This window comes from Nymphalis io, chromosome 24 (assembly GCF_905147045.1).
Source record: "Nymphalis io chromosome 24, ilAglIoxx1.1, whole genome shotgun sequence".
NCBI classification, from domain to species: domain Eukaryota; kingdom Metazoa; phylum Arthropoda; class Insecta; order Lepidoptera; family Nymphalidae; genus Nymphalis; species Nymphalis io.
The window spans coordinates 2,405,176-2,418,412 of NC_065911.1; the positions used below are offsets into that span (position 1 = coordinate 2,405,176).

At 37.7% G+C, this 13,237-nt stretch overlaps 1 protein-coding gene across 3 annotated transcripts in view; it reads right to left on the reverse strand.

The window, feature by feature from the left end:
- The window catches only part of LOC126777966 (microtubule-associated serine/threonine-protein kinase 3), a 91,132-nt gene that overhangs the window by 23,288 nt on the left and 54,607 nt on the right, over nt 1–13,237 (reverse strand). For all 3 annotated transcript variants that reach the window (XM_050501317.1, XM_050501318.1, XM_050501316.1), the window contains exons 5-17: nt 12,991–13,066; nt 8,800–8,900; nt 8,265–8,390; nt 6,260–6,385; nt 5,617–5,698; nt 4,516–4,620; nt 3,026–3,190; nt 2,360–2,478; nt 2,063–2,206; nt 1,824–1,929; nt 1,214–1,413; nt 869–939; nt 258–367 (exon numbers count right to left, since the gene is read on the reverse strand). In XM_050501317.1, the coding sequence (XP_050357274.1) occupies nt 258–367; nt 869–939; nt 1,214–1,413; nt 1,824–1,929; nt 2,063–2,206; nt 2,360–2,478; nt 3,026–3,190; nt 4,516–4,620; nt 5,617–5,698; nt 6,260–6,385; nt 8,265–8,390; nt 8,800–8,900; nt 12,991–13,066 (1,531 nt within the window). The remainder of the gene's footprint in view (nt 1–257; nt 368–868; nt 940–1,213; nt 1,414–1,823; nt 1,930–2,062; nt 2,207–2,359; nt 2,479–3,025; nt 3,191–4,515; nt 4,621–5,616; nt 5,699–6,259; nt 6,386–8,264; nt 8,391–8,799; nt 8,901–12,990; nt 13,067–13,237) is intronic.

Here is a 13,237-nt window from a genome sequence, read left to right on the forward strand (position 1 = left end):
CATAAAGCCTGGTGATTACTTGGCGATACTTTAATACAACATCAAAAAAAAAAAAAAAAACATCTTAGGTAATGCGTTATAAAACTTAGGTAGTTTAAGCCTTTTATCTAAATGAAAAACAAACGTTAACTCAAGAAACGTTTCTTTATTTTTAATTAAACCATAAACCTTTATTCAATATAGAAGCATTACGCTTACTTATTGTTTGTCAAATTAGAAGCTACCACCTAAGGACATAGTATGTGAGTGGCGAGTACCTGCCGCAGTATGACCTCCGGCGCGATGTACTCGGGCGTGCCGCACACCTGCTTATCAGAGAACTGGCGCGCCTCGCGGTCCGCGTACTCCTCGTACAGGTTCGTCGCCACTGCGGGGGGAAGTGCACGTCACTACCTCACTGGGTTAACTGACCCTGACCACACCGGCCACACCGGCCACACCGGCCACACCGGCCACACCGGCCACACCGGCCACACCGGCCACACCGGCCACACCGGCCACACCGGCCACACCGGCCACACCGGCCACACCGGCCACACCGGCCACACCGGCCACACCGGCCACACCGGCCACACCGGCCACACCGGCCACACCGGCCACACCGGCCACACCGGCCACACCGGCCACACCGGCCACACCGGCCACACCGGCCAGTCCGTGCGAGTAGTGGTTTATACTTCTTAGTGGCAATTCTATAAGCAGCGGTGACCACATATCATGATTTGGAACCATGGAATTATTTTCTATCATACATTTTTTCGTAACCGAAATATGAAAGCTTTTAAGCGTTTTCTGACATTCAACCAATTGTATGAATAAATAAATAACAATATATTTTTAATCAATTTGTAAATAATACGACACTTACGTGACATGAGACCCATCTTGCTGAGTCCGAAGTCAGTGAGCTTGATGTGACCCGTTGCTGTGATGAGCAGGCTGTGAGATGGACGAATATTTATTACTGTTTTATAGTTAATCTTAGCTGGGTTCAATTTATTTTCAAAAACTCTGTTACTGAGATGTAGGCGAGTTTATTTTTTTGTTTAGAAAACTATTTAAGATAAGCTGTAAAAATATTGACCGCTACTGAGAATATTCGGAAACAGCCGTTTACCACTATGACGTCACATAACGGTAAACACATTGTGTTAACGGTAAACTATTATAAGCTATACGACGAGGTGTGCGTGCGTGCGTGCGTGCGGCTCACTTGTCCGGCTTGAGGTCGCGGTGCACGATGCCGTAGGAGTGCAGGTACTCGACGGCCAGCACGGCCTCCGCGAAGTAGTGGCGCGCCATGTCGGGCGGCAGCGGGCCGGCGCGCAGCAGCGTGGCGCAGTCGCCGCCCTCCACGAACTCCAGGATCAGGCACAGGTGGCGCTTCGTCTCGAACGAGCAGTACATCGTCACCTGCACGGTAGGGCCACATAATGACATTCAGTACTTCGAGCACTAACTAAACTAACTTGTGCAGTGATTACTAAGTGGCTCCACTGGGTGACCATCGCTGGTATCACTTGCACACATTACTGTCTTATAAGTGTATAATGTAATATTAATATTTATTTGTAAAACCACTCCCAATTTTAACTTAATCACAGGAATACTTTAATTTAAACAACAAAATATAATTTGCTGCTTTAATAAGTAACATATAAATATAAGGTTGACCGATGAAAAATGTTTAAAATATAACAATTATGCTTCGTAAACACGTTTGTAAGAATTTAACCATAATATAAATACAATAATTAATAAAAAATCATTAATATAATGACAAAGAATATATATTATACTACAAATATAAACTAAAAGCTCACCACAAAAGGGTTGTCAGCGAAACTTAAAATGTCCCTTTCAGCGAACGCTTGTTCAACTTGGTTTCTTAATATCAAATTGTTTTTACTTATTTTCTTCATCGCGTATCTGTAAATTATGAGTAATATTAGGAATTGCACGTTGGTAAATTAAATTACTTTTTTATTAAAATCAATTATTATTTAAGCCAAACGGTTTAATAGTTTATAGTAAAAAAACTTGAAATAAATAAAATAATTACCTCTGTCTCGTCTGTTTGTGTTTGACGAGATAGACGGCGCCATAGGCTCCGTTGGAGATGAGCTTGATGACCTGATAATCATTCTCCGAGGGGGGTGTAGAGCCCGAGCCCGGCGCGCCTGGTGGGGACTGACGCCCGCGCACTCTGATGAGGTGGAGGAGGTACGTACGATCAGATATCTCTTATCATACTACATTTATTTATATATATATATGACAAAACTAAGACAAGTGAAAAATATATTACTTATTACTTAGTAACTTTTAAATTGTCACTTTGTAATACAATGTCACTCACTTGGAGGGCGAGCAGCTCTGCGGCGGCGGCGGCGGCGGCGGCACGTGCAGCTCCGCCAGCGGGTCCTTCGACAGGCCCAGCTTGTGGATGATGTACTGCGGGATGTCCGTCGTCATTCCCTGTCGGCCACGGGCACACGTTCGCGTCATTACATTAACCTCAACGCTCATTGGTCAACCATTACGTCATCAGATGCGACCGACCAGTAACCATTCAGATTAAAGCGTAATTAGTGAATCTGACTTTGAAACTTGGTAACATTACAAAGCTTATATTTCAGTTAATCTGAACTGGATTGTGGTTGCAACTCCTCTCTCCAATCTCTTTACATTATAAAGTCGGCGGTTTTACTCAGATTATTTTGCATTCATTTTTGAAGAACATTTATCATTGTAAAATGGGATTTGTTATTTTTTTTCACGCTTTAAGCATCGTGTCCCAGAAGCTAATCAAAGGCACCTAACACTAGACATTAGCAAACAACTCCATCTTCTTCCCATAGATAATGATTTAGTGACGTCATAGCTATCCTGAGTTATTTAACAACTAAAAAAACTGAGCATGATAAAAGCACGCTCAGAATCTGAAACTTAGTTAAGCACTATGTCCACTCATTTCGTTAGTTAATTCGTAATATTCTTTTTACGCTTCTACATGTATTGTTACCTGCAAATGTCTTGCGTGTCCTTCAGCCGCTTCCAACAGCCTATAGAAGCGCTCAGGATCGAATTCCAAGCACTCAAGAAGCCGAGCTGGTCGCGCCATTGCAAGAGTCAGTCGGGTGACTAGAGGAGCCACTTGGGCCCCAGCTTCAGCTGATTTCTCTCTTGTCTAGAACGAGTAGGGAGATTAATTTATTCAAAAAAAAAACAGTTCTTGTAAGAACTGTTTTTTTTTTATTAGCCACGATTTATTATACATTTTTTATATATTTACTAGTTTCCACCTGCAGTTTTGCCTGCGTGTGAGGGGGGGGGGGGGTATCTAACTGTAATTTATGTCTATTTCGGTACCAGTGACAATGTGTAAGCAATACATTTCATGAATCAACCGATCATTTATAATACAAACAAGGATAATTTATGGTACACTACATTAATACAGTACAGATAATCCGTACCGTAACAGCTTGTGAATGTCCCACTGCTGGGCTTATTCCACCACGCTGCTCCAATGCGAGTTGGTGGAATACACATGTAGCAGAATTTCAGTGAAATTAGACACATGCAGGTTTCCTTACGATGTTTTCCTTCGCCGTAGAGCACGAGATAAATTATAATCACAAATTATGCACATGAAAATTCAGTGGTACTTGCCCGGGTTTACCACTGGGCCATCTCGGCTAACAGATAATGCATACAATTAATTACTGATATGTATATGTAATGACTACTTATACTAGCTTTCTTTATTAGCCATTTCTCACCGACTATGATTTAATGATTGGCTTGTTTTTGTAAGAAATTGCTAAGCAGGGAGATTTGACAATTGTAATATGAGTGATGCGGACTATACAACTTATTCAGATAAAATTAGAAACTAATACCGATAGGAACCTCTATTCTTTTTTTTTTTTTATAGTATAGGAAGGCAGACGAGCATATGGGCCACCTGATGGTAAGTGGTCACCAAACGCCCTTAGACATTGACAATGTAAGAAATGTTAACCATCGCTTACATCACCAATGCGCCTCCAACCTTGGGCACTTAGATGTTATGTCCCTTGTGCCTGTAATTACACTGGCTCACTCACCCTTCAAACCGGAACACAACAATACCAAGTACTGCTGTTTTGCGGTAAAATATCTATTCATTTATTTATTACAATTATCTTTTAAAGTATATAAAATCATATTTGACGAGCCGGTTGGTGTGGTTGGTGGATGCCTGCCTTTCACGCCGAAGGTTGTGTGTTCGATTCCCACCCAGGACAGATATTTGTGTGCATAAACATATCTGTTTGTCCTGAGTCTGGGTGTAATTATCTATATAAGTACGTATTTACAAAAAGAAAAATGGTATATGTAGTATATCAGTTGTCTGGTTTCCATAGTACAAGCTTAATTTGGGATCAGAATGCCGTGTGTGAAAAATGTCCCAGGATATTATTATTATTATATCTAAAACTCGAATATTATTATCATATATTTACTTACCTCACATAACAAACGATCCAAGCTGTCCGCCATGTCGTAGAAATAGCTACTAGTCACTTGCTTCGATTCGGATTTATGAAGACAATCTCGCGCCATTTCCAAAACCTAAAAGAATAAACAAAAAAAAAATAAGTAGAAATTAAAGTAGCGCATACGCACTTTATTATACAGCCAAGGGAACGGTGGCAAGAAGCGTCAAATTGTGCAGACTTCTTATGAGGTACTACGAGCTGGACATCGGCGACTCTAATGAGGTCGGGCCAATAAAAAGTTGTTGAGTTTTTCTGTCAAAGAATTCTCAGTAGCAGCCCGGAGACTGGAAATTCCAAGTGTGTTGGTTGAACTCATCCGGTCGTGTCGGATTGCCGTCCCATCGGATTATGAGAGTTAGGGAATAGAGAGTGCACCTGTGTTTGCGAACACACTTGTGCACTATAATATGACCTGCGCAGTTGGCTAGTCTTTCTTGAGATTGGTCGCCGTAGCCGAAATCGGTCTGGAGGACATTATTATTATTATAGTTACAGGCCGATATGGTGAATATCCCTGGTATTCAACCCTGATTCACAGCAATACTTAGTATTGTTACGTTCCGTTTAGAAGGGTGATTGAGCCAGTGTAACTAAACACAAGGGATATTGAGCCAGTGTAACTAAACACAAGGGATATTGAGCCAGTGTAACTAAACACAAGGGATATTGAGCCAGTGTAACTAAACACAAGGGATATCGAGCCAGTGTAACTAAACACAAGGGATATTGAGCCAGTGTAACTAAACACAAGGGATATAACATCTCAGTTCCCGTGGTAGGTGGCGCGCATTGGATATTACACAACCAATGACTTTTTAGATAATTGCACACCTTGGGAATGAAACGAACGCCTTTAGGCTATTTTGAATAAAATAAAAAAAAAATACAATTCTATTGCTGTATATTACTTGTAATTGTCAATTATGAGATATAAAAAAACCCGTTGAGTTTCTTTCGAGTTCTTCTCAGGTCTGAGGTGTTTATTTCCGAACCGGTGTTATATTTATGACAATCAATAACTAAGCAAAAACCTTGGATGTGTGCTTTGGCTTCTCACAAATAATATTACCTGTCTCTGAACGAATCGTTCGATCGGATTACGATCTGGCTTTTTATCCAATTCCGTCAGCTCCTCGATGAGTGATCTTAATCTAAAATAAAAATACATCAATTAAAATATATTATAACTTATTTGTTTGGAAAACAAAACTATTTTTGTAGCTTTAATCTTCGTATACAAGAAAAATACAAACCAACCGTGAGAAAATTGTATGTAAAAAATTATGCATAACATATGCTTTAATAAAAGACCAAATACGGGTCGAGTAGCTGTGTAAGTCGCAGGTTTGATCCTGAACCTTTAGGCTATTGTAATCCCCACTCCTAACACAATCTGTACGCATAATTGGATGGGTAAATTGAAATATTAGTAATTCCTTAAAAAACGTGTATTGCTAGTAATAAAAAAAAGGCAGAACCCAAAAGATATTTATAACATTATAATTACTTTTATTCTCTTTAAAATATCTGACATTATATTAAAGATTATGTTAAGGCTTACAAAACATTTTAGATTTGAGACTGATTACTATAATGAGTTTTAATTGCAAATTAAAAAACAAAAGAATGTTATATTTTACCAAACCGGGCGGTTATATCAAATATATTTTCCAAGGCATTATTATTTATTATTATCTAAATAAGTTACGAACTTATCATCCATAGCCCGTTGTGCAGCGGGGAACCTCGACGCGAACAGAGACGACATCGCCGAGACCGCGTCGTCCTTCGACCCCTCTGATCCCCCGCTTCCGCCGCCCGGGGATCGGGACGGAGAACTATAGAATAGAAAAACAATTTACCGGTGATAAGGTTACTGTGCGACCGTCTGAGTTGACACCATCCAGTCATCAATTATTTCGACTGCCATGTATGATGCGACTGAATGTATATTTATGTAATGTATTATTTTCATGACCGATTTCATGCACAGCGTCTCAAGTCAAGTCAAGCAAGTCTCAAGAGGGATTAGCCAACTGCAACATATTACAATGCACAAGTGTGTGCCACAAACACAGGTGAACTCTCTATTCTCTCACTCTCATAATCCGACACGACCGGAAAGATTTCAGGCGCAGAACCAACGGCTTTAGCTACTTTCCGAGGCACGTGAGTATACACAATTACAGACTTTAGACTGCTACTTCCACAGAAAAACTCAATAAATTGCTTTATTGGCCCGACTTGGGATTTGAACCCAGGACCTCAGGATCTGCGGCCTTATATCTAGCCACTAGACTAACGAGGCAGTCAACGTCCCAGACGATGACAGTACATGCACATCTTAAGATTCCACTGTTTAGGTTGCATTTACGCACATCGTAAACAATGATTTATACTTCTTATAGTGATATACAGACACACACACAAAAGTAACAACCCGTATGTAACGTTCCCGTAAAGGAAAAGCGTTGGAACTCGTTTCGCCGCGTCATACTAAGTCTATGATGTCATTTTAATAGTTTCATCAATTATGTAAGTATAATTACATATAACACCCTCGTTGCTCTAGTGACTTGATGCAAGGCCGCAGACCCGGAGGTCCTGGTTTCAATTCCCAGGTCGGGCCATTAAAAATTTATTAAGTTTTTCTGTCAGAAAATTCTCAGTAGTAGCCCGGAGTTTGGAAGTTGGAAGTGTATACACTCCCGTACCTCGGAAAGCACGTAAAGTCGTTTTTCTTGCGTCTAAACTTTGTTGTTGTGTCGGATGGCCGTCCCATCGCATTATGAGAGTTAGGGAAAAGTGCGCCTGTGTTTGCGCTCACACTTGTGCACTATAATATCTCCTGCGCAGTTGGCTGATCTCTCTTGAGATGCGCCGCCATCGCCGAAATCGGTCTGAAGGACATTACATACAATTATCAAATAATTACATATTATTTACAATTTTGTAAATTCGTGTAATAGTAGTATAGTCGTGTAAGTAATAAGGTTTTATTCTGTTGATAACATGATTTAAAAAAAATAAGACTTAAATATATTAGCGAAAAACATAAAATCAAGGCGTTTCATAATAATAAAAAAGTAAGAATAAATTATTGAAAAGTCAAATAACCGAATATAACGTTTTTATTATATGACTAAACTTCGTTATGTTTTTTAGAATAATGTCTATTGGTGTTACCATTTTAGCAAACCACTAAAAAACATGATAACTACGTTAACGTCACCAGCTCCTAATAGCTCCAATTAGTCGACGATGAGCCACTGAAAACAGCCCTGAAAATGTTGATTCACGCCACACACCCTTTCTTTGAACTTGGATCAAAGAAGATGGGCAAGGCTTTGTCCTTCAATGTCTATATAAATAGTCATTATGACCAGGCTCTTTAGGAGTCTCAATTCGAGCCGGTCAGATACACTTGTCATAATTCCTTTACCGACGAGCAAAACATGAATTATGTAAACAAAAATATTAAGAGTAACTTCTGAGTTTCTTACCGATTCCTCTCGATAGAATTCACATTCCGAACCGATAGTACCGCTTGACGATTCATAAGTAAAAGTCTATTTGAATAAAAAATATTTTGATTGATTGTACATAAGCACGTGAAAGCAGTGATGCTTGTGGTTATTTGGCTCAACTTTACGATACGCATCCGATAACCAATAACGCCGATGACAAACATATTTGTGCACACTGACGTATCCATACCTGAGACTTCGACTTCTCACTCTCCGGGGCAACGCTCGAGGGGAGGGAGAGGGTGCCCTCGCCACGTGTCCACTTCCACCGCTGTCTGAAAGCGACGCCCAGTTCATGCCGCTGCCTTGTGAACTGCTGCAACATTAATACCCACAAATTTTAACAAATTAAGACTTATATTGCAATTGTATTAAACTGAGTCATACTTAGAAATATTATATATACATATGAGACAGAAAAAATACTTCGAAAACTAACGTAAAATATGTTTTACAATCAAAGTATATAAACAATAAACGAAACTCCTAAGATTTATAAGTCACACTATGTAATATACTATACAGTTATTTGGATTAGAAAATGTATGTAAACAAGTAAATTAAATCAAACTGAATAATGCCTTAATTAGATAACATCCCATGAGCTATTTGTGCTAGAAATTAAATTGTATTTTTTTATTTAACTTTATTATTTTAGGAAAAGGTAAAGGTATTGCCAAATACAGCCACGTTTTCAACATTTTATACGATTTGTAAATATTTACTTGAGTGAGTTCTGATGGTGATGGCAATGTGGACATGGTGCGCGCGGAGGTTCGCAGGTTACCTGCGCGGCCAGCAGACGCTCCTGCGACGAACATTGCGACTGCAACACAGGAAACGCACCCAAATAATAGCAACAACAGAAATTAAGTTCAAGAAACCGTTCTTAAAATAAAACTGAATGTAATTGGACTTCATATTTTTAATCACTGTCAGATGGCAGGCTTTGCCGATATAAAACAGATATATAATTTACGTTAACAATCAAGTGGTTTTTTTTTGGAACAGCGGGGTGGGGCTCGCCGGTGTCCAAGGCGCCGAGTGCGCCCCTAACATCGGAATACCCACTAAAAAACCAGCGCTACCCTTTCCGTCTTAACGAGGAGCGCCACGGGATCGCTTTCGCATGCTACCGTGACGCTCTACGTTAACAATCAACTGGTCAACTTATTAACTATGCCGTGTAGAGCGGTCTTTGATTCTTGAATACAGATTGCGTGTCGGCATACATAGTGTAAGGCGCCCTGTGGCTAGATGGGGCGATAATGGATGAGAACTGACGATCGAACTCAGTGGCGTGCAGCGGGAGAGGCCTGTGTCCAGCAGTGACACACGAGCTGACGATAATAGAGCGAATGTGAAATATTAGAAAGAGAGATATTGACAATAATAATTATATTATAATTAAAACATTTAAAAGATACACGCATTAAAATAGCGTACATAATAGATATATACGTACAGTTAATTGCGGTTAAGTCATAAACGTTGCGAATGAAGATACGTCGTCACAGTTATGATAATTATTGTATTAAAATCGAAAGAATCACGATTATAAACGATATCTAAAACTTAAACACGCTACATTACCCAGGGCGGTTGAATTAAACCACTTTAATTGATAACTTTTTTTATACAATTGTATACCTTATTGATCAATCATTTTAGCCCGATGTACGAAATTTAGAAGCCATCCGTTTGTATTTATTTACCTACCTACTTACTAGACTCTTAACTTATAAATGGTTTTAGATGGTGATTAGTTAAACAATGGTAGCCTCGCTGGAGACCCTTAGTACTCGCTTATTCAGAGCCCTTAAGTGTGCTCCCTACATCCGGCTCAGTATTTTAAGACCCCCTCCTTTCACCCTCTGCCTGGCGACGAGATCATTTAGACAACAGCAGTGATTTAAAAAAAAAACAAATGTCTCTTCTTCTTTCGAATGTCAAATCAATAATAACAGAAAGATCGAAATCTGTGTTTAACTAAACAACCGGTAAGGGCGTAGCCCCATGTCGGTACGGCGTTCCGTTACACGGCGGCCGGCATGTTTTTGTATATTTCTTATAATTATATATTACATAAGAGAACGGTACGTGCTTTTAAAAGTCGACATCTAAATTGTCAGCCATTTTTATTAACACGTGCGAACTAATCAACAGCGGTGCACCGTACACGGCACCGTGCTGCGGCACGACGCCGCGCCGGGAGACAGTCGTGCCGTTACGCGGCCGACGATGACGCACCTTATACATGAGTCCACGCCCTAAGCAACGGTTATGAGTAAGGCTCTTATTGTTTAATTGTTAAATTTGCTGTTGTTCGTTTAGAATTCATTACTGTTATCGTAACATACAACTGTGTAGTTGACATTTATATAGATAAAAATTCAAGAGAGATTAGGATCTAATTTAAGTATCTAATGTGTAAGGAATAACGTAGCTATGCTGATGACTTGGACGACATTCAAAGCTAACAATAAGGGTACACGTAGGAATATCATCTTTAATAAAAAGGAAATAAGAGCTAAAATCGTTATTTACATATAAATGCAGTCGAGATCTTAAATATAAAACAATTTCATCCGACAACTCGGTAACATAAATTACAAAGGAAAACTGTAATAAGAGTAACATTTTTATATTAAAAATCTAAGACGGTTTTTTTTATTTTTTTTATTTAATGTATTTGAAATAATATTAAACGCAGACATGTTTAATTTACTTATTTGTCTAGTGGCAAGCTTATAAAGCCTCATATCTCAGTCTTGGGTTCAATATTAAGTATTTATTCTCTGAATGTCTCATTGCTGGACTAAAGTCTGCTTTGCGTTTGAGAAGGCAGTGCTTATTCTACGAAGCTACTCAAAATAAGGTTGCCAATTTTAATTTGACACATACACAAGTTTCCTCGCAATGTATTCCTTCAACACCGAGCACGAGATGAATTATAAGCACAAATAAGTAACGTGTTGCATTTTTTTATTTCAACACGTAATTACTCGCTGAGTTACATCGGCTCTTACAAATATTTGTTAAAACTATATTAAAATTAATTATTGTAAGCAACATTATCGTGCATGAATTTTTAAATTTTATTTTTTTATTTTTAGCGCTAGTCGCCGCTACACTTTTTTATGATTGTGCTTTATCATATTTTTTTTTGTTAGAATACGATAACTATCTTTACAAAACAAATTAAATTATTTATGCATATATATAAAGAATCAACACCATTATTAATTGATTACTCGGATAATACAGGACATCAAATTTTTTAGCCGAATAATTCAAAAGGAATTAAGAAAAAAAAGTTATTAATTTGATGCGAAGTATTCATTATTGTAACTATGGCTTATATTCATTAAAAAATTAATAATAAATAATTAATTCATTGAGATAATATAATAATTAATAAGAAATAAGGTCATAGCGATGAGTACGATTTAGGTAATTTGTATTTCCAAGAAAATTACTCAAAACTTCACTTCCGAAGGCAAATTCTGTGTCATGCACACGAGCGGCCACGCAACTAGCGATTTAATAAATTCTGATATACTTAGGTTTAATTTAATAATAATATGTTTAATTAAAGCGTCAATAGCGTAATGGTTTACTACCCGTCTAGCGATATAAGATCCCGAACCTTATCTGACTTAATTGGAGAGGTAAATACGAATATTAGTGATTCTTTAAAAACGGACATTTTATTATTCGATTTAAAACAAAAAGATTTAAAAAAAAAAATTAATAATAAAGTAAAACCGCAGTAATTATAATTTTAACGAGGTCCCAATTATATATGGTAACAAAAAAATAACCTAGCCCTTGAGGGGCGGAGGTGAGAACATTTAAAATCAAAACCAAACAATACTTCTAAACTTAAGTAGAATCTTAATTGAATTGCAATATTGAACTCGGTACAAATTCCACAAGCTACCGACTTCGATATATGAATATTTAAATAGCTTCAATAATTCAATAGCATTATATAGCGTTCGTATAATGGCTACCACATTATAGGTGTATTTAGTATTAGATAAAAATATACACACAGAGAATTATCACACATTTTATCTGACAGTGAATAATGTCATGATACCTCATTGATTACTATATATTATGTTACAAACAACGTTTCCTTTTATTGATGATGATTAATACGTGACTGCATTTCGTGATTAGTAAGCACCACTCCTTGTTATTATTATTAATTTAAAAATCTAACATTGACATAGCTGATAGTCCTATTTACCTCTCAAATTAAGCGTACAGTTTATATTATATTTGGGGACGACAATAGACTAAGGAGTCAGAAATGAACCTGCGACGTTTATATCGCTTACCCTTGCGTTATTTACACTAAATATATATGTACATATGTATGTTTCGGGAAATTACAAAAAAAAGTAACAGTCAAACGCATTAGTAATACTAAAATTTCAACTGTGATGCTTGCTGTCTATTCAAACAGCACCAAAACATGCAATCACATGAAATCAATCAAAGCACATGAATAATAATTAATAGTAATTATTTATTAGTAGAAAATAGAAAACAAAAACCAAACACCCAGTAAATATCTAGAAAGTGTAGAAAGCTTTTTTTTCATCGTATAGGAGAAGATTTATAGATAATTATTGTGTCACAGTCATTGGATGAGACTTCATGTTCATCGTTGTTTTTGCGGACAATCAGTGAGTGAGTTTTATTACTGCTATCGGCTCTAGTAAAAGAAGTGAAGAGCGCACATAAGGAGAAGACTCAGAATTGAAGTTGGTCCTTTGAAACCGGATTCTTATCTGGTCTCTTAGAGGATGTTCTTAGGTTGAGGGAAACATTGTATGATTTAACACTGAAACATCTTAATATATAATAAAATAAATAATTAATTATCATGCAAAAAAACTTACTGAAAGACTCGAACTGCCTGGAGTGGTACCGTATCCGGACGATGGGAGCGATGCCACCGACCATCGACGACCGTCTCTGAAAGTAAGAATATAGTCAAATACAAAGTCTTATATATATTCATTAAATATATACATAAACAAAACCACAAATATTTTCGAATAAAAAAAATCGTCTACTGGGAAGACGAAACTCAGCCAGATTATTTCTTTCCTTTAAATCACTTGACATCATACGTAGCCATTATTA